This window comes from Cyprinus carpio, chromosome B25, assembly GCF_018340385.1.
Source record: "Cyprinus carpio isolate SPL01 chromosome B25, ASM1834038v1, whole genome shotgun sequence".
NCBI lineage: Eukaryota > Metazoa > Chordata > Actinopteri > Cypriniformes > Cyprinidae > Cyprinus > Cyprinus carpio.
In genome coordinates this window covers 3,619,999-3,645,710 of record NC_056621.1, presented here as the reverse complement: position 1 = coordinate 3,645,710, position 25,712 = coordinate 3,619,999, and the positions used below count along the sequence as shown (strand labels likewise).

Genomic DNA, 25,712 nt, shown 5'->3' with positions numbered 1-25,712 from the left:
GTAGATATAAATACCTTTTAATATATGTGAAACGTCATTATATTATTATTTTAGGTAGTACTTAATACAAAGAAAGTGTGAGGGGTCTTTTCACTGTTTCAGGATTCTTTTCCAGGGCTTTTAGGACACAGCTGTCTCTCATACTGACCAGAACAATGTGAATCCCTCTGGATCCGGTCTTATTTCCTTTTCTCTCCACACCAAGACTGCTCCTTTTTCCTTTTCAAACCCGGGACCTCCCCTCACACCTCCCTCCCTCCCTCCCTCCCTCCTGTCTGCTCCTCACATTATACTGCAGCCAATTCCTGAAATTCCAGCCTTCCTCGCGCGCTTCCAGTCACTCAGGCAGATTTTACCCCCAAAACACTTCTTTTTCCCTACTGTTCCTTCTGACAGGTAAGAATTGTATTTATTTACATATTTCATAGTGCCATTTGTTTATACAGTGATTTAAAAATCTAAATCGTTATGTAGAGTAGCTACAAGAACTTGTAGAGCTGTTACAGATCTTCTCCTCACATAGGGATATTTCAGAACAGCCGCGAAACGAGCTCATTGAAGTGGCTATTCTGACACGTGATGACGAAATGTGATGTAATAATGGAATATTTGGAATTGTTGGAATTTTTCCCGATTTCCCGCGTTCTTTTTTTCTCGCTCCACCGGAGCGACTTCCTCCGTAACGGCCGGAAACTTTCTGTGGAACTTCACTCGCGTCAGAGGCGCTCGGTGCTCGCCGCGAGCGCGTGTGTCGCGTCTCAGTTCGTTAATTATTGCGCAAATTATCGCGATTAGAAACTTAATCTTTAGGTTGATCCTGTAAATTGTGACACATGTCTGCAGGTGTTTTCCTTCATGTAAACCAATTTAAAACGTTTGAAAAATGTATATAATATAAAAATATAATAATAAAGTGTTTACTTAATAATTGTGGAAACTATTATCGCTATTATTGATTGTCTTGTTGTTTTGTTTTAAGATAAAACTAACAATATATATAAAATAATATTTTTGAATTATTGTAATCCAGTGTTCATTTAGCCTATGTATTTCTTAAGCAAGACCATTGCTATTAAATATCACTGTTTTTAATTTCAAAATTACAAATTATTTTCTTATTTTAATGCGTAGGTTTGCTTTGAGTTTTACAGACTATTTGTTTGTTTGTTTGTTTACACTACAAGTCAAAGGTTTGCACACACTTTTTTTATTCTGACTATTTTTCACATGGTTGAATAATAGTAAAGTGATAAAAACTATATATGTTTGATATCTAGACATTCAGCTAAGTAGTTCATCATGGGATGCATTTAAACACTACTGAAGGAGTTCATAGTTAATGTAGTATTTCCTTTATTCAAATGTTGGTTTTGTCAAGAAATTCCTATGCACAATTTGCATTTATAAACATATGTAATGTTTAATAATATAAATCTTTAAAGCTCTCAAATTAATTAATTAATTAATTAATTTACCTTCCACACTTTTCCAAGGTTCTCAGAAGCTCAAGTCGTCATTGTTGGTTTAATGTCTATAGTGGTGAACGCAAATGACAACAAATATAATTTCTTTGCATTTTTTAATTTGCTTCGATAACAAAACAAAATATTTAAATTTCACAAACAATTATGTAACACTTTGAATAAAACGTAGGATATATAAAATATTTTCGTGTGAAATATACACCAATATTTATGACTTTGAAAAACTATTTTTTGCAGTGTAGATTTATGTTGTTAATAACGGTGTAAACGTGTCATCACTGTCTGTGAAAAAGGGTTAATTAGTTGACCAGTGAATGATCCAAAGTCAGTCTAAACAGATCAAAATGACAATTTGAAGCACAGAGGTCCGCTCTGTGTCAGCTGGCCTCATGGGTAAATATTTCGGGTGTTGGGGTGAGGAGTCAGTGCCCTGCGTGTTCTGCGTCTCGGGGGACCGAATATTTTACAGGAACAACAGGTGGAATGGGGACGGTGCCCACCTGCTTTCTGCGGCGCGGGAGGAAAGGAGGGGGAAGGGATATTGTGTTATTTTAATAAAAAGCATCAGGGAAACGTTATTAAATGCTGCATCTTTGTGAAAATTTCATTAGAGCTCTTTAAAGTGGTGTTTAGTTGGAGCGTCTTCACACTTGGGCTCTGTCTGCGTCTGTTTTCTTCCGTAGAGTTCAGTTTGCTGCCTGTTTTTACCTTGATTATTGAGTAACAAAGGTTTTACCTTCTAACGTCACGGGACAAAAAAGGTTCTTTTTCTGAGTTTATATATCACAATTTTGACTTTTTTTATTACAATTCATTAAAAAAATCGGAATCATGAGATCCAACCTTGAAATTTAAACTTGAAAATTTTAAACTTGAAATTTAAACCCAGATTTGCAAGATACTGACTCTGAATTTTGAGATATAAACCCAAATTTTGAGATAAAAGGCCAGAATTGAAAGATACAAACGCAGAATTTCAAGATAAAAACAAAATTAAGATACAAACCAAAAATTGAGATATAAACACAGTTACAAAATATATACCCACAGTTGTGAGATACAAACTCAGAATTGCAAGATACAAAACAAAAAATTTTTAAATATAAACTCAGAATTCTATGATAAAACCTAAAGTTATGAGATATAAACTCAGAATTGAGAGAAACCCAAAATTACAAGAAACTCGGAATTTCACATTACAAGATATAAAAGCAAAATGGCAAAATACGCCCAGAATTTTGCATTATACATTCAGAATTATGAGATATAAACCCCAAATTATGAGATATAAACTTAGAATTGTAAGATATAAACTAATTTTGCACAAAACAATTGTGATATAATCTCAGAATTCTGAGATAAAACCCCCAATTTACGAGATATTCACAATACTCAAAATTTCACAATACAAAGAATTGCAAGATATAAACTCTGAATTGCAAAATAAACTCATAATTATGATGTATAAATGCAGAACTGCACAATATAAACCTAATATCACAAGATATAGACTTTTTGTGATAAATAAACTCATAATTTCCAGATTTTTGTTTTTGAGGAATTCTTAGTTTACATCTACTCACTTTTTGACATTGACAAACTTGTTTTCATGTGAATTTATTTTGATTCAATGGCAGAAACATGCTTCTATATTGTATTGTGTTGTGATCAGTATTTGTGTTTTTCTCAGTTAAAGCAAATGGGGAACATCTGAAGAGTTTATTTGGAAAAACAGATAACTCAGTTTTTTTAAATGTTCAAAAATCATGTTTTTTATTGTTTTATTGTGTTAGTTAGCTGTCATTTTTAGTTTTTTTTTTAACCTAATCAAAATAACTCAACTGCAGTTGGATTGAGATTAATTGGAATGCACAATGAAAAATTATTTCTGAAAATGGTTAAAAACGGAGTTAGCTGTTTTTGCAAATGAAATCTTCATTTGATTGTATGATGTTGCAATAGAAGGCTCTATATTTGATCTGACAGTATGTTATGTGCCTGACTGAAATCACTGTGTCTTATTCAAAAACCAACACGCACAGCAGGCTGTCTGCATGTGTGTGTGAGTGTGTATGTGTGTGTGTGTGTGTGAATGTCTGCGTTCATGTGTGTATTGTGTTACTGAGATTAGGAATTATGCCTGAGTTAAACACACACAGCAGCTTTTCAAAGTTAATCCTGGATTTCAGCAGCTCATATACAACAAACATATAAAAGAGACTTTTTGTCATTTGTGTATTATGTACACAGAGCTGATTGATAATAAATATTAAGGAAAACCAACAAGAAGTACTGTGTTACTAACTTTTTGCGGGACCATGGTACAGCAATGGTAATACTTTAATATATGCCATGGTACTACCACGGTACATGTCTGAGAAACTATGGTAGCACCATTGTACATTTGTTTAGTGCAGTAAATCTGTAACATATCTGCATTTTTACCATTAAAATAATGTTGTATTTACATTGCTGCAGCGTAAGCCACATTTAAGCTTAAAGACAGTTGTGTTGTTTTAGTGCTATTATCACGTTAACAGTGTTATTAGAGACGCTCTTAACGAGACACTCGCTGTGTGTCAGGAACTCTTGATCAGAGCCGACCAGCCCCTGCGGCTACAACACCACTGTTAAACAATATGAGCTTTAAATTAATGTACGGCCCATAGCTAATATCCCGTGTGTGTGTGTGTGTGTGTGTGTAGGTTCACAGCGACTCTCAGCTTTACATTCCTGCTCTGATTAAAGGGGATATTGTTGTGTGTCTATGTGTGTTTATGTTTGTTTATATGGTGTGTGTTTGATTTGTGAGTTACACACACATGTGAATGTACTGTATATCTATGTGTGAGTGTACAACTAGAAAGGTTTTATGTAGTCCTTTACTCAGCCTCGTGTTTTTACCAAGCCTGTATGACTTTCTTTCTTCTGCGGAACACAAAGAAGATATTTTAAAGAACACTGGGAACCAAAAAACATTGAACCCCTATTGGCTTTCATTGAATGGACGAAAAACAAACAAACAAACAAAAAAAAAAACACTGAGACATTTCTCAAAATGTATTTTTTGTTCTTCTGCTCTCCACAGATGAAAGACAATCATTCAGGTTTGGAACAACATGAGGATGAATAACTAATGTCATAATTTTCATTTTTGGATAAACTATCCTTTTAATTTTCCATTGTGTCCATATATAATGCAAGACATATAAACACGTGATAAACTACAGCAATAACCCACCAAGGGTTTTGTGATTTTGTCACAGTTAAGGGTTTTCTTAAGCCACAATATAAAAAACCTAAAAGGTATTTTAAACATGGAAAAATCACTTTAATGCATGGTGCATAAAATGGCAACAACAGCACAATGTTAAAAAATGCAAAAAAAATAAATAAAATAATAATAATAATTCAAAGTGCCGGTATTGTTAGTTTTGACTAAAACTATTAAAAATTCATGTTAGGTAATTAAAATAAATCTGAATGAATAAAAAAAAAATAAAAAAATAACATGAAATACCTAAACATCAATGAAAATTAGAAATGTTGCCTTGGCAAACTAACTTAAATAAAATTAATGTTTTTAAAATAATTTTTTTTAACTTAATAGAAATTAGAAAAAAAAATAATGTCAAAAGCATATAACAAAATTATTAAAACTGAAAACTTGTATGAAAACTGAAAATATAAAAATAAAAGCTTATTCAAGATATTAATAAATAGTATAATAATAAAACAAAAATAACACTGACTCTTTGGTCTGCACATGTTGATTTCTTCTCCATTTTGGCTTTACATATGCCTGCTTACACTGACATCCAAACCAGAGAAAATAAACTTCTCATGTAAATACAGTCGAGTTTGCTGTTGTTGTTTTTTTGTAGTTATTACCGTTTTATTGCAGGTTATAAATGCATGCAGTGACTTCTCTAAAAAGTGTGTAAACATGTGAAATGGTGCAATAATTAGTTTTTGGACTCATTATTTTCATTAAGAAACTCGAGGGCGTTTGGTCTGATCTGTGACTTTTGTACAGGAAGTCAAGCTCAGAGGAAAACGGGGTGATTGAGTCAGACACGAGCATGACGCACTGTTGTTCCGTGGCTCTAATCTTCCTGTACACACTCTCACAAACACCACAATTCCCAGCATTCCAGCAGAAAACATACTTTTGTGTGTTATACTAATCATTTACATTGATCTCTCCTCAAGCTGTGTTCTTATGAACTCATAAAGTCTGAAGTTTGAATAGCAAAGAGGCACTCCTGATCAGGTCGGTTTGATGTGGACCTCTTAAAATAGCCCTCTCTGGCTGCAGGCCGCTTCTCATTGCGGTTACATGTCTGCAGATGCGGTGTCACTCTGTGTCTCCTCCTAATGTGATTTCGGAACCAAGGCGCTTTTTCCAAGTAGGATTATGGAGTCTGGGGAGCGTTGTGATGACTGAGGGTCGTCTCACTCACGCCGTGATGATACCCGTCTGGAACCCTGCCGACAACATCGTTGTGCTACAACTCAAAATAACAACATCTGCAATAGCAGTGGCTAATCTGGATGATGTAATAGCAAATAGTGTGTTTTATTTCCATTGAATGGTCCGCCCAGGAATAGTTAACCCAAAAATTTATATTTGCTTACTTACTCACCCTCAGGCCATCCAAGATGTAGATGAGTTTGTTTATTCATCAGATTTGGAGAAATGTAGCATTACTGTACATCACTTGCTCACCAATGGAAGTGAATGGGTGCTGTCAGAATGAGAGTCCAAACAGCTGATAAAAACATCACAATAATCCACACCACTCCAGTCCATCAATTAAAGTCCTGTGAAGCGAAAACCTGTGAGTTTGTAAGAAACAAATCCATCATTAAAGTATTTTAACTTCATAATATTCTTTCTCCAGTGAAAAAGAAGTCTTATCTGAATCAAGAGAGAAATATGCACAAATCAAGCACGATTTACAAGTGAGAACAGTCCTAAACTTTTCTACATTTGGGTTGATTTTAATGTGAGAGAGCAACAGGAGATGTTTTTTTTTTTACTCAAGGTATCGTTATCACAAGCAACTTTGTTAAGGTTTATTGGGAAAATGATAAATCTTCAGATCACGTATCACAAAATTTACTGAGCAAAAATTTTACATTCAACACAAGTTTACCAATAAATCTTAATAAACTTTAAAATTCTTGCGAAGACATCAAACAGGAAGTCAAGAATTATCTTGGCAATGCTTTCATGTATTAACACAAATCTTTTTATGCATCCCCAGTATATGGCCATGAGAGTATCACGAAAATCAGTGCCACCTACTGATCTGTCCATTAATTTTAGTTATATTTTAACCACTGTGAGTGCGAAGAACAAATCAAATTGCTCAGCCTTCCAGTGCACGTAATTGCTTATTGCAGCTATATATTCATTGTATTTTACTGCGTTTCCGTATCATCTGAGCCATTTAATCCAACGCAACTCCAACTAAGCTTACTCTCTTCCATAGGATTGAGCACCTGCCCTGTTTCAGACCTGGAAAAGCCCATCATTTACCCACCAGGGCTGTTTCCAGAGCCTCAGCCGGCCCATCAGTATCTGCTTAGGGTGTTTTGCTCTCCACCACCACCCTGTCGTCCGAGTGGGTATCAGCGTCCTCTCCGGGGGGCGCTAGCGAGGAGCTGAGCGAGGGATTGGATAAGCCTCTGGAGAACGATGCGGAGGGCGTGTGGAGTCCGGACATTGAGCAGAGCTTTCAGGAGGCACTGGCCATCTATCCACCCTGCGGCCGACGCAAGATCATTCTCTCCGATGAGGGCAAGATGTACGGTATGCCTCTTCCCTTCTGCCTCTATGCATTTGTTTTTGCAGCTAATGAGTGATTCAGCACCAGTGGAAGAGTAAAAATATTCATGTGGTTTCCCAAACATCTGTTACTCACACAAAACTATTTCATGACTTAATGCTGACTATCCATTATTATAACATCGCTATTATCTATCTAACCATCTATGCATCTGTCACTCCATACACCATTAAGGCAAATCAAAAAACAAGTTTTCACATCTTTGCAAATGTATTAAAAATAAAAAAACTTAAATGATTCCATTGCATAAGTATTAGGGATATGCCGGTATCAAATTTTTCTGTTGCGATTAATTGATAATGTTTTGTCACGGTATGCGGTATTATCACGGTATTGAAATTAAGTTTCAAAAAAGTGGTCATAATACAGTAAAACAGGTTATAACAAAAATAACTGAACATTTAAATACAATAAAGCAATACAAAAAATATATTTAAAGTTAAGTTTTACACCGATTAAAGTACAAAAGAACTTTAAAGACCCATAGGTATCACTTTACAATAAGACCTCATTAGTTAACCTTAGATAATGCATCAACATTCACAATGAGCAAGAGCTACATTTGCTACAGAAGTTACTAATCTTTGTTAAAAAATTCAAGTCTTAGCTCATGTTAGCTCATTAAATAAAGTTGCAACTTTCAATTTTTACAATGTGTTATTAAATATTGGAATACCTAAGATTAATGAATGTTCAGAAGAATTTTTCATTGGCAGTTTGTTAACTAATGAAGCCCTAATGTAAAGTGTTAATGAACAATAAACAATCAAAACACTTTCAAACAATATCTAGGGCATGTTGTAGTCCAGATTAAAGTGGAAAAACTTTATGGAAATATATAAATATTAAATTATTTTTAATTAAATGTTTAGAAAGTAGCAGCTGCTTTTATTTATGGGGTTTTCCAGGGTAAGGGCTGCATTTTCTGCAGTTTAGCGCCATCTGCTGTCAGAGAGTAAATGTGCTTTCATTCAGTGCGTCTCTCACATGTTTCCCCCATGTGCTTCTCATGCGTGCTTGTTTACATCAGAGCGCACACCGTCTTTAAAGCAGCATACAGCGGTGTTGTGCATTTTGACCAGTTGATGGAATAGTATTCTTAAAATGGATTCCAAATTCTGAATAATTTGTAATATATAATTATTCTCGGTATTTAGAAGTGCCCACGATAACAATATCGTGCATATTCATTATCGCGATATATCGCATTACCGAATATCGGCACATGTCTAATAAGTATTATAACCTTACATGGGACAGTTGACATTTCACTCAGGAGCTTTCATATACACTTGTAGATGTCACTACACTTAGAGTGAAGTTAACCTGTGGCAAATTCAACTGAATGGGTATGATTTGGAAAGGCACACGTCTTAATAAAAGGTCTAACAGCTGAAAATGCATATCAGAGCAAAAACCAAGCCCTGAGGTCGAAAGAACTGCCTGTAGAGCTCAGAAACAGGATTTCTTTTCAGAAAAATTTCTGCATCATTGAAGGTTCACAGAAGCGTGTAGTCTCTGTTACCCTTAATGGAAGAAGTTTGAAACAACCAGGACTCTTCCTAGAGCTGGCCTCCTGGCCAAACTGACCAACAGATGGAGAAAGGCCTTAGTTATACTGGTGACCAAGAAGCTGATGGTCACTCTAATTGAGCTTCATGATTATATATGCAGATGGGAGAAACCTACAGAAGGACAAACATCACTGCAACACTCCACCGATCTGGGCTTTATGGCGTTGTGGCCAAACTCAATCCTCAAAACTCAAACTCAATCCCAAACAAGATTCTCTGGTCTGATGTACCTCAATTCCAAGCATAATGTTTGAAGGAAACCAGCTCTGCTCATCACCTGCAGAGTACCATCCCAAATGTAAAGTGTGCTGGCTGTTTTTGAGCGGCAGGGACTGAGGGACTCGTCAGAGCAGAAGAAAAGCTCAATGTACCAAAATATAGAGATAGCCCTAATGAAAACCCAGTCCAGAGCATTCAGAACCTCAGACTGGGCAGAAGGTTCATCTTCCAACATGGCAATGAACCTAAACACAGCAAGAGTGGCTTACAGACAACTCTGTGAATGTCCTTGAGTGGCCCAGCCACGGCCTGGGATTGAACCCAATCAAATATTTCTGGAGAAACCTGAAAATGTGCATCTGCCCTCATCCAACCTGACAGAGCTTGAGAGGTGAAGAAGAAGCGTGGCAGATAATTGCCAAAAGCTGATGTGCAAAGCTTTTCTCATCATACCCAAAAATACTGAGTTAAGGGTATAAATACTTATGCAATATACTTATTTCAGTTTTATTATTTTTTTTTATTTTGAATAAATTTATGGAGTTGTGACGATTGTGCCTTTGCTTTGTCATTATCAAGTGTAGATTAATAAAAAAAAAGGTAATTTAAAAAAGGAAAAAGTTAATTTAAAGCAGTTTAACATAAGGCAGCAACATAAAATGTGAAAAAAATTACTTTTGAAAGGCACTATATATATATATATATATATATATATATATATATATATATATATATATATATATAATTGCTAATAACATATTTATATTTAATTTATAAATTTGTCTATAATGGACAGCACAAGTCAAATTGACACCTTAAATAATAATAATAATAATAATAATAATAATAATAATAATAATAATAATAATAATAATAATAATAATAATAATAATAATATATTCAGGACTCAAAATTAATATTTATTCATATAACATTATTTATGTATTTGCAATTTTACTGTGTAAATGCATTTATGGAACTTCTTATCTTCATGAAACAGTTCTTAATGGCACTTTGGATGCAGCTTAATGTTTCCTCTACAGTGGAAAGACAGAGTTTGTTGTATCACAAATATGCTGATTAAAGATGACTTGCAACCCATCTAATACCATAGATATCTTTACAGTCAGACAGACTTTAAGCGAATCTTTTGGACAACACAATTTGGTCAGTGGTCACAATCAATCATATTACGAAAGGCATACAACAGAAACAGCAGCTCTTGATGCAAACAGTGCTTTTTGTTGCATCGATTATGATTTATTTCAATTTGTTTTGCAACTCTAGCTTGTTTATTAATCTCTATAAATAGCCCAGCCAATGTGTGTTTTTACTCTAAATGTCCATCTGTCTGATCCAGAACTGTTGATGGTAAGAAATGACCTGATGATGGGCCGGGTGCTGGGAGAGAAGGAAAGCGGGAGGATGTGCGTGGCTGTCATCTTCCGATAAGCTGTGAAACTTTATAAAGCTTCTTAAAGCCGTGTCAATATCGCAGCAGAGGGTTAAGGCAGGTGGCGAGGGAGGGTCGTAGGGGGCAGAAGGGGGCATCTGGGGTGGATCTATCAGCCCCGAGGGTTGGGGCCGGTAGTTTGGGAGCGGCAAAGCGCGTCCGGAATGGCACGCCATGGGTGTTCAGAGCCCCGAGTTCAAGGCAGAGAGGGTGTAACCCGACACGAGAATGGACGTTTACCCTTTGAGTATGTGCAACAGAGAGGGACAAATAAACACAAAGGGGGGGGTGACAGAGCGGTGCGGTTTGCACCTGTTTCTGCGGCCCCCGCTCTCGACCCCGAAGTGTTTGTGTTGCCTTTCAGTTCACCTCCAGCTGCCTCTCCTCAAACACACAGACACGACTGGATTTACAGCACACGAAGAGAGAGAGAGACAGACAGACAGAGAGAGAGAGAGAGAGAGAGAGAGAGAGAGAGAGCGAGGCCTCCCTCCTGATGGTGTTAACACTGGGATTACATCGAACTCAGTATCAGCTCAGACAGATCACTCATCACACTTATCCATCAATACTCATCACCTCTCTCAACCAGTCAAGCTGTTAAAGGAACACATCACAAGAAAATGAAAATTGGCATTTATTTCCTCACTCTCATATCATTCAAAACATTTAAATTTGGGACTCACAAGAAAGCTATTATAAGACTTCAGATGATGTGCGCCTAAGTCATAGTTACTGCATTGATGGTTTCACTTTTTATTTATTTTTTTTTTTTTATTAGTAATTTAATAAATTATTTATTACAATTATTTCATTATTATTAAATTAATTGATTAATTAATTTAGTAATAAATATATAAATCATATATTAATAAATATATAAATTAATAAATATAAATATATAATGAAATTAATTTAAAGTTTTATTTCACACACAGATTTTATGGTAATATTTTTAAATAATATTTTAATTTATTTTAAAATATTTACTAAAATTATTATTTTTTAATCCCACAAAGCCATCTTTTGAATAAATAAAGCTTTTTATATTTATGTTATATATATATTGTATATATTTCAAGAGTGTTCATTGTGTTTTTGTCCTATTGGCTCGCATTACTATAAAAAGTGCTTTTATGGAGGATTGGCAGTGAAAGTTCATAGTTCAGTTTAATACTTCAGTTTATTAATTCTAAAATTCAAAAATAATTAAATAAACTTTTCAACAAATATTTATTTTTTGTTTAACCGTGTTTTAACCAATTTTTTTTTAAAATGTAGTTAACAAAATAAATTAAGAAATCATTTTGGTCACACTATTTTAAGGTCCAATTTTTTGCATTAACAAACCATTTACTATGACTTTTGCCTCAATAAACTCATAATTTTCTGCTTATTAACAGTAACGTAGTTGTTAAGTTTAGGTATATGGTCATGCAGAATATGTGCTTTATAAGCATTAATAATGGGCGTGCTAATAAGTAACTGGTTAATAGTGAGAATTGGTCCCTATTCTAAAGTGTTACCATCCTTTTAAACTGAAAAATAAACATGGGCATATTTAAAACTATTTATTAAAATTAAAAATTCTAAAAAAAACATGGGCATATTTAAAACTATTTATTATTATTATTATTTTTAAATATTAGTATCGGTATGTTTATGGAAATGAAATATTCTTCAAAAATCTTTCCATGAAAGAAAGTGCAGGTTTGGATCAACCAAATTTTTATGACCTAATCATTTATTAACTATTTGTTTAATTGAACCAGTCTGAACCAATCGTCTTGCTGTGAATATTTAATGAGGTGAGCACTGATGCAGTTTTTGATTGGTTGTCTGTCGCTAAACAATTTACTGTAACATTTTACTGTAAGAAGAAAGTCATATACACCTAGGATGCCTTAAGGGTGAGTAAAACATGGGCTAATTTTTCTAATTTTTATTTTTGGGTGAACTAACCCTTTGAGGTCAGTGCAAAAGGTTTGAATGATTCTAGATTCACTGAAAGCTTTAAAAATTAGTTCTTTAACACTAAAGATACATTTCTGTGCTTCTATCCATTTTTGCTGTGTTCCTGAGGTCAGCTTTATAAATCTTGAGCTCAGAGAAACCTCAAGCCAACAGATAGAGCTTCATTCATACCCCAGCAATTTCAGACAATCACGCAAATAGCAACAATCTACAGTGCAGAGCGCTTAAAGAATGACGAGAATTCCCACAATGCACTCGTGACCCTTTTCCAGAGGTTCCACCGACATCTTCTACTGGTATCTGTGGTGTGTTTGTGTGGAAACTCACTGGCTGTTACGTGTGTGAGTTATTACCCAGCTAAGCGCTTAGATTGTTTGGTTTTTGGTGCGCTGGGTGAAAATTCAACAGGCTTTGCCAAAGAAAACATTTCTTGGCTTTGGTCGTCACTGTACCGTAATGCATTCACTCTCCCGACCCGTAAAATTACACACAGCCGCTGAAAGGAAACACATTTGCCATGGTTTAATGGCTCCCCAGCATCCCGTCGCAAGATAAGTACCCACATAATGGAGCGCTTCTCCACCTGTTCAGAAGTTGTTGAAAAAAACAGCACTTGTCGTTAAAGGCACATTTTTCCGTGGTTGTGGAGGAATATGGGACGGATGCTGAAAGATGAAAAACCCCAGCTGTGTGAGGCTGAGAAATCACATTTCAGACTGCATGACAGATAATATTTTTGCATTTTGGCTTACAAGTTGTGGGTCCGTGAGGATGCAAAAGTCAGCTTGTTTTATTTGTTAGGCTGAAAATGCTCACTCTGATAAAGACTAAAAACTTTTATTATAACAAACTAAACTTTTTGAAAGTCTCTTCTGCTCACCAAAGCTGCATTTATTCCACCAAAAATACAGGAAAATTACTAATATTGTAAATTATTATTACAATTTAAAGTAAGTATTTTCTATGTGAATATATTGTTAAATGTAATTGATTGCTGTGATCAAAGCTGAGAGAAATTGGTTTTGTGTATAAAATATCTTAACATTTGGCAGTCCCATGAAATAACTGAGCAAGAAGGAAAATCATTGTCAGTGTTACTTCAGATTTATTTAAGTCAATTGCATTGCATTGTTTGCATCTTTCCATACAGTGTTTAATGCACATTTTGGCAGATGTAGTTGGCTTTTCAGAAGGTACATCTTTGCACCTTATATACCCGGAAAAGATGCTTATTAATGTGTACATATTAGTTCCTAAATGGTATATTTTACATTCATTTTAAAAGATGGACACAGAAAATTCATGTTGTGTGCAGTAAACAGAAGACATACTGCAGAAACAGCTATTCCAGACACACAGGAGTGTATTGAGATGCACTGATGCAGACGTTCATTAGCTGCCACATGTCAAACAGATGGAAAAAGCCACCCGTCCCTCACATAGGCTTGATTTTTCACAGGCCCGTTAGAGGTTCGTTTATGTCTGAGCTCTCTAATGAGTCAGTGTGTTTTGCTCATTCTCTCTCTTTGTTTTTCTGAGGTCGCGGTGGGGCCCTTCAGAGGTCACGAGTGCAACTCGGCTTTCACTCTGTGTGATTTGAGTCGGACACTTCAAGGAAGAATATGAGAGTTACTACTTAGTCTTAAAGGTCTTGCATGTCTGTCTGTCTTTCACCATTTACTCACCCTCATGTCTTTCCAAACCCATATTATGTTCCTGTTTGTTATATGAGCAGCTCTTTTCCATGAGATCACAACGTGTGTTATTTTGATTGCTTTATGTGAACAGATACACATTAAACATGTGCCGTTATTGACTAAACATATTTAGTCTCATTTGAAATCAGTTTAATTTAAATATTCACTAAAAAGAATAGCTCATAAATCTTTTGTTCTTGAATCACTTGTCGAGTTGTAGCCTATGTTTTTGATTCACTAAAAAAAACCTGACTCATGAGAGTCATACGTTTAAAAATCAAATTGGTCACACTGTATGTTTGATTCACTAAAAAGAACCGGGTTAAAAGAGTCATCCAGATCTCCTTTGTACTATTTTTTTTTTTAACCAGTGTGACGAATTGTCTAACATTATTGAAATTTAATTTAATTTAATTTTTAAATTTACATTTGGAGTGAACAATATCAGAATATCAGATTAGTAGTTTAAATTGTTATCCATTCTTTTATACTTGTACTATTTTGGTACTATAAAAATATTTTATACACAAGCACACAGTCTGCAGTGAAATCTCGCTCTGACTACACATTCACCAATCCTAAATGTGCCCTTTGTTGACATGCGTCCCGACCCTCAGGAGACCATCTGCTGCACAGATGTGCCCTCTCTCTCTATCTGTCTGTCTCTCTGTCAGTCTCTTTCCCAGATGTTTGAGAACCTGACAGTGCAGAATGAGGCAATGAGAGTCATTTTCTCAGCAGAAACATCTAAAAAGCAGAAAACTTAATCAAAAGTCTCCATTTGCTCTCTGTATAGTCTTGGAGAAACAATTGATATATATGATTTTTGATATTCTTTCCTATAGGCCTGTCGTGCAATGTGTGCAAGCCTTGTAATGTGTGTGTCTGTGTGTGTGTGTGTGTGTGTGTGTTAGTTGTTTATTGAGCAGATGCTGAAGGACTCACAGATCAGGAATGACTGGAATGTGAAGAGGAGGAGAAAGAGAGAGAGAGCGAGAGAGGCTGAGTGGGAGGTTATGGATTTATGAGGTCGTTGTGGGAGCTGCTGTACTTTTGCGTGACACAAGCTTTGTTTCGGCCCCTTGTGGACCCTCAGGGTGGACAATGTGTGTGTGTGTGTGTGAGGGTTTCAGGTGACCGTGGCTCAGTTTTCACTTTTGAGGCATTGATATGAATGACCCCTCTGTAGCCCCGCCCCATGAACACAATGACCCCTAACAGGGGCCTAATACATAAGTCTGTTTTTGATTTTAGTGTGCCGTAATTTCTTTGACTTAAACTGTTCATGAAGCACAATAAAACAAAAACAGCATTTTGTACACTCTTCTGATTTAGTAGGCTAATATTGCTTTATTTATTACCAAAAAAAACAAACAAAAAAAAACAAAAACTGACTGATAAGTCTACATTGACATCTAACTGCATTGGCTGTATGTTTTTGATTCACAAATCAGACTACAGTTGCCTATAGTGATAGTCAATGTAAAATGAGCAAATGGGAGAAGCAGATGAACACAAAACAGTATATAAAGTTAAAGAAGGTAAACTGAGCATGTTTTAAACCTTATATGTTCCTGCTCCACACATGTATTAAATGTACATGAAGCAAGTGGCGTATTTGAGTTATTTCAGCACATAAAATGGAGCAATAACACATTTTTGTGTTTGCTGAAGTGTTGTTTGCTTGTTGCAGGCCATCGCCAGGTTGTTTTCATATTGTTGCGATGGCTCTGTGTGGTTTAAGTGCATTGCTATGCAGTTAGTAGAGTGGTTAATGCTTTTTAGTACAAAGCTATGCGTTGCTAGGGTACTCTACGTAGTTTTAGGGCGTTGCTATGTGTCATCTTCAAGATGACATTAGAAGATATATTTGTTGAAAATCTCCACACATACACACACATGTAGCTCAAAGTGAGATCTCACACGATGCCTTTGAGAAGCTCTTGAAGCTAAAAACATGCCAGGCATCATCGTCGACTTTTAACAGAAATGCTTGTCTATTCTTTAAGAAGAGATCTCAACAATGTCTCAGCAAATAATCTCACAATCATTTTAGAGCTTTATACTCTTACTGGATGACTAGTGACTCTGTTTTTATTTCTCCAAAGGAATTTTAGGAGAAACATCTGAGAGGAGAAAGTCTCCTAAAGAGCAACGTCTGACCCTCTCATGCATCACAAGGTCATTTTCTCCATAAAACAGCCACAAACAGGTGTTTTTCGTTGGGTAAGAGGGCATTTAGGGGTTCTGTACTAGTGTGTACTAGTAACCGGAGTCTGGCTGGATGAACGAGCCCAGTGATTTATGGGAAGCGTAAAGGCATATTCTATAAACATTGACACACAGACCAGCTGCTGCTCCTCTCTACGCCAGGCCATCAGTAGTGCGCTGGGTGTCGACTGTGTTGTGTCGGTACCCTTTCATTCCCTTCACCTTTTCATCCAGTGTGACCCGTCTGTCAGCAAAAGCATCGCTGCAAAAAAGATGAACACTCATGTAGGGGAGGGCGGTATGATTTTCATCACTGTGCCCAATCGAAAACCCTGAAAGATAAGATCTCCCAGCCTTGCTTTCACATTTACAAATGCAGTTACGTCAAGCACAGGATCCCGTTGGATAAATTCCCCAGCGCACAGCATGTGAATGACTTGCTCCGTCGTGCCACTGCAGCCGATGAAGACATGTGTTTGTGTCGGTGAACGTTCTTACTTTAGCTATGTACAGTACTTACTCAAACTCACTGTCAACACACTTCATACCTCAGTCCACCATGTGCTCAACAACATCAGTCCTGCAACAAACACAGGTCATGTGTGATCTGCTTATCACATGAGATGAGTTGCAGGATCAAGGTTAGCGAAACAGAGTACAAAAATGTTTTTTTTTTATTTTTTTATAAAGTTTATTAAATATATAAAACACAGACACACACACACACACACACACACACACACACACAGTGGTGGTCAAAATGATTAGAACACTTTTTCAGCAGCTAAAAAATGGTTTTGAGTCAGTTATTTCTATCTTTTGCTGTAGTGTGTCAGTAGGAAATATCAGTTTACATTAGTTGTAATAATCCAGTCAGATTTTTGTCTGACAGCAGCCAGTGCTCCACACAGAGATCTGATCTGATCATCATCAGTCTGTCTGAGATTACATGAAGAAACAGAACAAACTGAGACAGAATCAATCCAGAAAAACTGTGTCAACGTCTTCAAGATGCTTCAAGAGACCTAGCTGCAAAGCTCCCTGAAAAACTATGAGCAAGTGCACCGAGGGCAAAGGGATGCTTACACCAAATGTTGATTTAATTTAGTTAATAGAAGTTAATTGATAAAGAAAATCTATTTATGACATTAATTTTGACACCATCCTCATTTTACAGCGTTTTTACACAAGTGCCTAAAACTTCTAACAGTATTGTAGTTTTACAGGCAGGTTTCTTGAAGCGTCTTGGAGACCTAACCTATTTTGTAAATTTTTAAAACTTAGTTTATGTAATTTATTTGTTTTATTTTGGTTTATTATACGTATGTTTGTGTGTGTGTGTCCATTACTGATTACAGATTACATGATGAAAACTGTAGTTAGTTACATAATCTAAGTTACTTGTTTTAGGTAATGTATTCTGACTACTTTTAGGATACTTTTAGATAACTTTTTTAAATCTAACTTGTTTTAAATTTAAACTTAGCTAAATGTACCATTTTGATATAAAAAAAGCAAAGGGAAAGAAAATATATTACGCACACACACACACACACACACACACACACACACACACACACACACACACACACACACACACATATATATATATATATATATATATATATATATATATATATATATTCCAGTGGGTTAGTGAGTTCAAAAAGCTAATAATTAAGTCATAAAAATGTAAAATAAATAAACACTCATACACAAAAAATATAAATATTTAATCTGTTTACCTGAATGCCCGTGTGACCATTAAGCAACATCAAACTATAAATATGCAAATGTGTTGTTGTATATATACACACACACACACACTATGTATTTTATTATTTTACTTGCACTTGCTTATTGTATAGAAAAATGTCTTCATGTCTTCTTGTCTTCATTATTTTTTTTTTTATCAAAAAGCAATTGGCTCAATCCATCTATTCTGTAACTTTTCAATATTAATCAATAATGATTTAATCAACATTAAACCAAGTCCTGCCCTACAGTTTTGTCCTCTATAAATATCCCGTTCCTGTTGGAAGTACATCAGTTACACAAGTAAAATTCCACGTTGACTGTAAACCTTCTCTGTTTTCTTTTTTCAGGACGGAATGAGCTGATTGCGCGATACATCAAGCTTCGAACGGGAAAGACACGGACCAGGAAACAGGTAGAGAAATCAAATTTGAGAATATTTAGATAATAAAGTACATTAAGTACATCTTTTTTCCTGTAAAAAAATCTAAAACTAAATCTAAAAAGAAAAAAATCTAAATTTAGTTGATAAGCAAAATTGTTTAAGATATTACTTGTCATCAGAGCGTATATATCCTGATTTATTTTTCGTATTCCAGTGGCAAAGTATTTCTCCTTTTTTTGAGCATAAACCTTGTGTTTAAAACAAGAAAAAAAAGAGAAAATGTATCTTAAATCAATATATATATTTTTAAACATTCTCTGAATTGCACTTTCAACATCAAGATCATAGGTTTGATTCACTGATAAAACAAATAAAAATGTAATGTGCACTGTAAGTCACTTTAAATAAAAATGTACGTTAAAAAAATTAATTGCATGTTGATTTCCAAGTGAATTTATCTTGTTTTTTTTTTAAGTTAATATATTTTTATTGGAAAACAAGACAAAAATTATGATTAGGAAATTACATTTGCATTTGTATACACATCTTTGAATGCAACTCTAAAATAGCAGCTACAGTTCAACTATGTGGATTAAATTGGCTGATTACTTTTATTTGACCTCTGTGTCACACATTAACAGCAACAGGAAGTACAGCAAATGTCAGACTGGGACTTAGAGGTGGGCTTGTCCTGTTAAACTCCCAAACAGACTTTCACTGAGTGTAAATGTTTGGCCCCTGAGGGCCTCCATGCTGAAATACATTTCAGCGGTGTGATTTATCGAGCACGGATCGGATATCGGTGTGTGTCTTCAGCACCTCTCTCAGTCCCGCTAGTTAGACCCACGAACAACTGCTCCCTCCCGGTGGATTCGGGGCACATCACACACTGCTGGGGTGGGGATTTGGAATCCGATAGCGTTCCCGCCGGCATTCGATATCGCATGATGTCACTCCGGCCTTGTCACATACTGAGTCTTAAGCCCTCGGAGAGAGTCGAGGTGCACTGGGGGACCGAGAGGTAAAATAATAACTAAACACAAGAAGGGAAACTAGAATCGCACCTGGTAAGTGAACAAATGAAGGTCAAAGCAATCGCTGGTTAGGTAAAGTTTTCCATGCGATCTTTGTGATTTCAATTGTGTACGAATTTATAATTGTGTGTTTGTCTCGCACAACCTTGGTTAAAAATTACAGAGCAAAGTTATTTGTTTTAAGTTTTAAGAAACCAAGACATTTATTTAAGTTGTTCCAAAATTCTTTCTTCTGTTGAACATTTTGAAGAATGTTGGCATTCAAACAGATTCTGGTTCCCATTGACTTCCATAGTATTTTTTTTTCTCTATACTATAGTCAATGGGGACCAGCAACTGGAATATTTCACCTGAAAATGAAAATTTGCTAAAAAATTGCACTCACCCTCAAGCCACACAAGATGTAGATGTGTTTGTTTCTTCATCAGATTTGGAGAAATGTAGCATTGCATCACTTCCTCACCAATGGATGCTCTGCAGTGAATGGGTGCCGTCAGAATGAGAGTCCAAACAGCTGATAAAAACATCACAATAATCCACATGTAATCCACACCATCCTAGTCCATCAGTTAACATCTCGTGAAGTGAAAAACTGTGTGTCTGTAGGATAACAAATCCATCAAGCCGTTTTAACTTGAAATTGTCGCTTCCGGCTAAATATGAGTCCATGATCCTTAATATTGGTTTCTCCAGTTAAAAAGTCATGTGGTCTGAATCAGGTGAGAAATCTGCACACATCAAGCACCGTTTACAAGCCAAAACAGTCCAAAACCTATCTAAACAAATATGCTGGTGGATTTTGATTTGGGGGGACAACAGAAGATGGACTTTTTTCACTGGAGGAAGCGTTATTATGGATTATGGACTCATGTGTTGTCCAGATGCAACGGTTTAAAGTTAAATCGCCTTAATAATGGATTTGTTTCTTACAAACACACAGCTTTTCTCTTCTCAACTTGTTAACTGATGGACTGGAGTGGTGAGAATTATTTGTGGATTTTTGTGATGTTTTTATCAGCTGTTTGGACTCTCATTTTGACGGCACCCATTCACATACATTGGTGAGCGAGTGATGCAATGCTGCATTTCTCCAAATCTGGTGAAGAAACAAACTCATCTGCATCTCGGATGGCCTGAGGGTGAGTGCATTTTAGGCTAAATTTCATTTTTGGGTGAACTACTCCTTTAAGAAATAAGTGATTTTTAATTTATTTTTAAACGATAAGATAACCTGGGCTCAAATCTTGTGTGTTTCCCGCAGGTCTCCAGTCACATTCAGGTGCTGGCGCGACGGAAAGCTCGGGAAATCCAGGTGAAACTCAAGGTAGCTAATGAACTCTGCTAAGGCTGATCACCTGTTTGCAAATTAGCACCATTATCGCTTTACAGCCAAAGCATCTGTTAATGATGCAAAGAGAGGCTCAGATTCTGGACAATTGCATTAATGTGATTCAGTGATTCAGATACAAATATAATTGCTAGCAATATCACACACTACACTATAAATCAGTTTCAGCACGTCGCTAATTTTCGGAAAACGCCTGACCTCTGGCTGTATAAGGGCTAAGCAGACGGCTCGGTGATATCGAGTCTTCTCCTTGCGTGCTCCTGTCTTTCATCATATGGCATAGTTCACCCGTTGGCTGTCGGCCATCTTGGCCCAGCTGTCTGAGTGTGGTACTGGTCACACGGCTAACACTGACAGCCCTTTTAAATACGTTTCTGTAACTGAGAACTGCGACGGACACACACATGCCCATATTTCAGCCTGCAGTGTTTGCCAGATCAGGGCTGAAGAATGCATCGGCTGGTCATGCTTCAAGGACACAGCAGTTGCTTGGGCTAGTCGCGGATGACTGACTTCTCCGTGCGCACTCGCACGATGCAACTTTGCTGTAAATTCGCTAAAGTTATAGCAAAATATATCCGACAGGTGTTGAGGAGTAAGTGACTAAATGTAGATGAGTGAACTGAATCATACTTTTCTTTCTAAAATGTTTCTATATGAAGCATTAAAAAGAAAGATTAATTTTAGTGTATGAGTGTGCTTGTTGCATTTTTGCATTTTTTTATTTTATAGAAATAAATTTTTTTTTTAATAAATCATATATTAAGTATATTGTTCATTATATTTAGATATGCTTTTAATATATATACTTTCCAAACGTAGGCAGTAATGCACTAAGCTGAATTGTTCTGTTGTTCTCATATGAAGCTTTTCGTTTTTATTATATTAATTTTTGTGAAACAAGATTATTCCAGCACTGATTCCAGTCACTGCCCAGAAGTTGCATATTACATTTTTTATAGCAATATATTTAAAGTATATTTATTGTATATAGATGTATTTATTTTAAAGAGATGTACTTTTTTTCTGAGGCAATAATTAAGCTATACTCGGCTAAAATGTCCTGATTTTCTTTTGGTAAATCAGAAAGACTGATTTATTTTTGGGAATTGGTTTATTTTATCAAACAAGCTCAAAAAGAAACAATTCTCCAAGATATATATATATATAGTTCACTCATTGTATTCAGCTATTTTTTCTTAGTCGCTACAGTGAAGTTAACTCTTAAAAGACTAGCTTGACAGTAGTTGAATTACTTTTAGTTATGAGTAGCTTGTAGCTATTAACTTCCTCAACACTGAATGCAATTTGCAAATGCATTGATTGCATGATGGATTTGACTTCTACTTGGTTCTGGGCATCTCACATTCAGCAGATCCCAGGCGTTTGTAGTTCTCAGACTGTAGTTGATTTTCAGCTCATCCCAGTCTCAGTAAACATGGGTTGGAGCAGCAGGTAAAGGGGAGCTGTGGCTCCACATGCATGGTCTCCTGTTTCATAATGTCGGAGCTCCAAGTTCTTCATTTGACCTCTAGGAGAAGGAGTCAACCTGTCAACACCACTCAAACACTGCCAGAGCCATAAACCACCTTCAGCCTCCCTCCCCACACACATTTACCTAGCTATCTATATGGAGAACTTCCCATGTTTTCAATGCATGTATATGTGAAAATATGTATATTCAGTGTATGTAAAGCTTCATTTTACCATGCCAGTAAAGCTTCTTGAATATAAATTTACATAATGTAAATCTTGCTGGTGCAAATGAAATCAGCAGATCAAATCAAAGACATAAAATATTTTACCACAGAAGGTAAAAGATTATACTTCCTTGTCTAGGAAGTTTTTTCCCCAGTAGCATCTCATTTTTGGTTGATCATCAATATGAGATTTTCAGTACGTAGACAAAACTATCGTTATTAATAAAAATAACTCGACCTACAGTTGAATGGGGTGTACATTTATGATGTTCCTCATGTTGTTGTCTTATAAAAGGACCAGGTGGCCAAAGACAAAGCCATGCAGAGTATGTCCAGCATGTCGTCGGCTCAGATCATCTCAGCCACAGCCTTTCAGAACAAGATGGCTCTGCAGGGCCTCTCGAGGCCGGCCTACCCGACCGCTGCTGGGGTGAGCGCCTCACACGTAACATCACTGATGACAGGCCTTTCACCCGAACGCCTTAGCTCTGGAAACAAGGCTAATCGTCATTTCATGCCTTTGTTTTTGTAGTTTTGGCATGGAGCTCTCGCAGGACAAACCACAGGTCCTGAAGAGTAAGTTCATGTTTTGTGTGAGTTTTAAGATCTTAGTGATTAGGTCTGATCATTTTACAAGGGTTTGCACATCCAACTCAGTTTTAAGTATGACTAGCGGTCACAGAGGACACAGAGGTTACAGAGAAGCCAAACCGAACTTGACAAACAGAAAATTTACTTGATTTGATAAAAGATGTGTGACTTTACACAATTTGATAGATGTAGAAATTATATGTACTGTATGTAAAATATATTTTAAAAAATTACATATATTTTTTGAAATATAATATTTGATAAAATGTTCTTACGTTTTATATGGTTTAAATTATAATATATATATATTCTCTAATTTTTTTAAGCAAAAAATATTATTCAATAAAGGGAATTAATTTTATATTTCATATATTTTCATATTTTTTATTTTTATATTAAATAATTTTAAATGTACATATGTACTTTTCATAAAAAAATTGCTTAATTAAAAAACATTACACACATATATATATATACACACACACACACACACACACATATATAATTTTAGCTTAATTTTTAAGCTGAATTTACATATTAAATGAAAGAAATAGATTGTATATTACATAATTTATATATTTATTTATTATTTATTTCAATATATTTATGTTTTGTTATATATATGTGTACAAATATATTAAGTTAAAATGTACATATTCAATAAAAGTTTTTATATTACAATATTTATGTATAATATATTTTTATATTATTTAACTTTTAAAATGCAATCTTTTATAAAGTTGCATGTCATATTATTCATATATATATATATAAATAAATGTGTATGTGTGTGTGTATGTGTGTGTGTGTATATATATATATATATATTCTAAATATATATATATATATATATATATATATATATATATATATATGCATATATATATCTGTACCATTAATGCTGCTCCCATCATAAAAGCTGGCATATAATCATCTTTTCCAAACAGCATCAAGCCGTTTTCTCAACAGAACTTCGTCATGCAGGCCACCGGTCCTCCATCTATAACAGGTCTGTACCATTAATGCTGCTCCTGATTTGAATGACCTACAGTTTAATGGTCAGCATCGGTCATGATGGCTTCCTCAGGTTATGACAGCACTATGGGTCTGTCGATGTCCTCAGGCGCGCCGCCCTGGCAGGGCCGGAGCATCGCCAGCTCCAGACTGCGCATGCTGGAGTTCTCCGCTTTCCTGGAGCAACCTCAGGATCCAGAGACCGTGAGTCCTTCACGGATATATTACTGATGCTCATGTTGATCAAACTGGCTCAAACTGGCTCTGTTTTACAGGTCAACAAGCACCTGTTTGTACACATCGGTCAGTCCAACCCCACGTACAGCGATCCGTACCTCGAGGCCGTGGATGTACGGCAAATTTATGACAAATTCCCAGAGAAGAAAGGAGGACTGAAGGAGCTGTTTGAGAAAGGACCAGCTAACGCTTTCTTCCTCGTGAAGTTTTGGGTAAGAACCCGTGAGTGAAGCTCTCTGTTAGGAACATCCGGCAAAGAGCTAGTCATCTGATCATATAACATCTGGAAGTGACGCTCTGCCTTTTATTTCTTTTGCTTTCTAACTAATTTGCATTTGGAAGAGACACAAATGTGCAAATATATATTCTCCCAGTTAATCGTTACAGTGGCTTGTAACAGTAGTTGTTTACATGTACTATATTCACAAGGTCTTATTTCTTGAATAAGACATTTGAAGTTTTAAATAAGTAGGGACAGTAGATGAACATGCAGACTGTTTACTGGCTGCTGTAAATCAGTATTGTGGGACAGTGATGCTGTGGAGAAGGGTTTGAGTTTGGGAGTGACAGGCTCTGCTCTTTCATTAGAGAAATCTGAGCTTGGGCACCTGTCACTCGCTCCAAACCACACGCAGCCCGCTATTTATAGAGCCCCCAGCCTCCTGAGATAAACATAACCATTTTGTGTTCGTGAGATTATAATGGGACTGTCTAGACTCATTGTTTGTATTGTGGGTCTATCTATCTATCTATCTATCTATCTATCTATCATATAATATAATATACAATTTAATCTATCTATCTATATACCTATCTATAATCTATCTACATCTATCTATCTATCTATCTATCTATTATCTCTATCTATCTAATTCTATCTATCGTTCTATCTATCGTTCTATCTATCTATCTATCTATTATCTATTATCGATCTATTATCTATCTATCTATCTATTATCTAACTCCTATATCTATCTATAATATATATATATATACAATTTAATATACAATATATATTTATATATTTTATATAATATTTAGATAATATTATATATTCCTATATATATATATATATATATATATATCATTTTCATTTTATATAAAAGATTAATATTAAAATTAATATGCATTTATATAATGTATGTTTATTTTCATTATTAATATTTTAATCATTATTTTTG

The 25,712-nt window shown here is 35.5% G+C and overlaps 1 protein-coding gene across 3 annotated transcripts in view; it reads left to right on the top strand.

The window, feature by feature from the left end:
* The first annotated feature begins 247 nt into the window (after nucleotides 1-247).
* LOC109070018 (transcriptional enhancer factor TEF-3-like) overlaps nucleotides 248-25,712 on the top strand; it is a 31,394-nt gene continuing 5,929 nt past the window's right edge. The window contains exons 1-9 of one of the 3 annotated variants that reach the window (XM_042753555.1): nucleotides 248-396; nucleotides 6,983-7,302; nucleotides 18,573-18,637; nucleotides 20,903-20,965; nucleotides 22,985-23,119; nucleotides 23,222-23,265; nucleotides 24,228-24,289; nucleotides 24,404-24,498; nucleotides 24,570-24,743. In XM_042753555.1, the coding sequence (XP_042609489.1) occupies nucleotides 7,296-7,302; nucleotides 18,573-18,637; nucleotides 20,903-20,965; nucleotides 22,985-23,119; nucleotides 23,222-23,265; nucleotides 24,228-24,289; nucleotides 24,404-24,498; nucleotides 24,570-24,743 (645 nt within the window). In that variant the 5' untranslated portion in view covers nucleotides 248-396; nucleotides 6,983-7,295. Of the gene's footprint in view, nucleotides 397-6,982; nucleotides 7,303-18,572; nucleotides 18,638-19,092; nucleotides 19,675-20,902; nucleotides 20,966-22,984; nucleotides 23,120-23,221; nucleotides 23,266-24,227; nucleotides 24,290-24,367; nucleotides 24,499-24,569; nucleotides 24,744-25,712 lie in introns of those variants that run through there. The other 2 variants (XM_042753554.1, XM_042753556.1) reach the window with 2 other exon arrangements.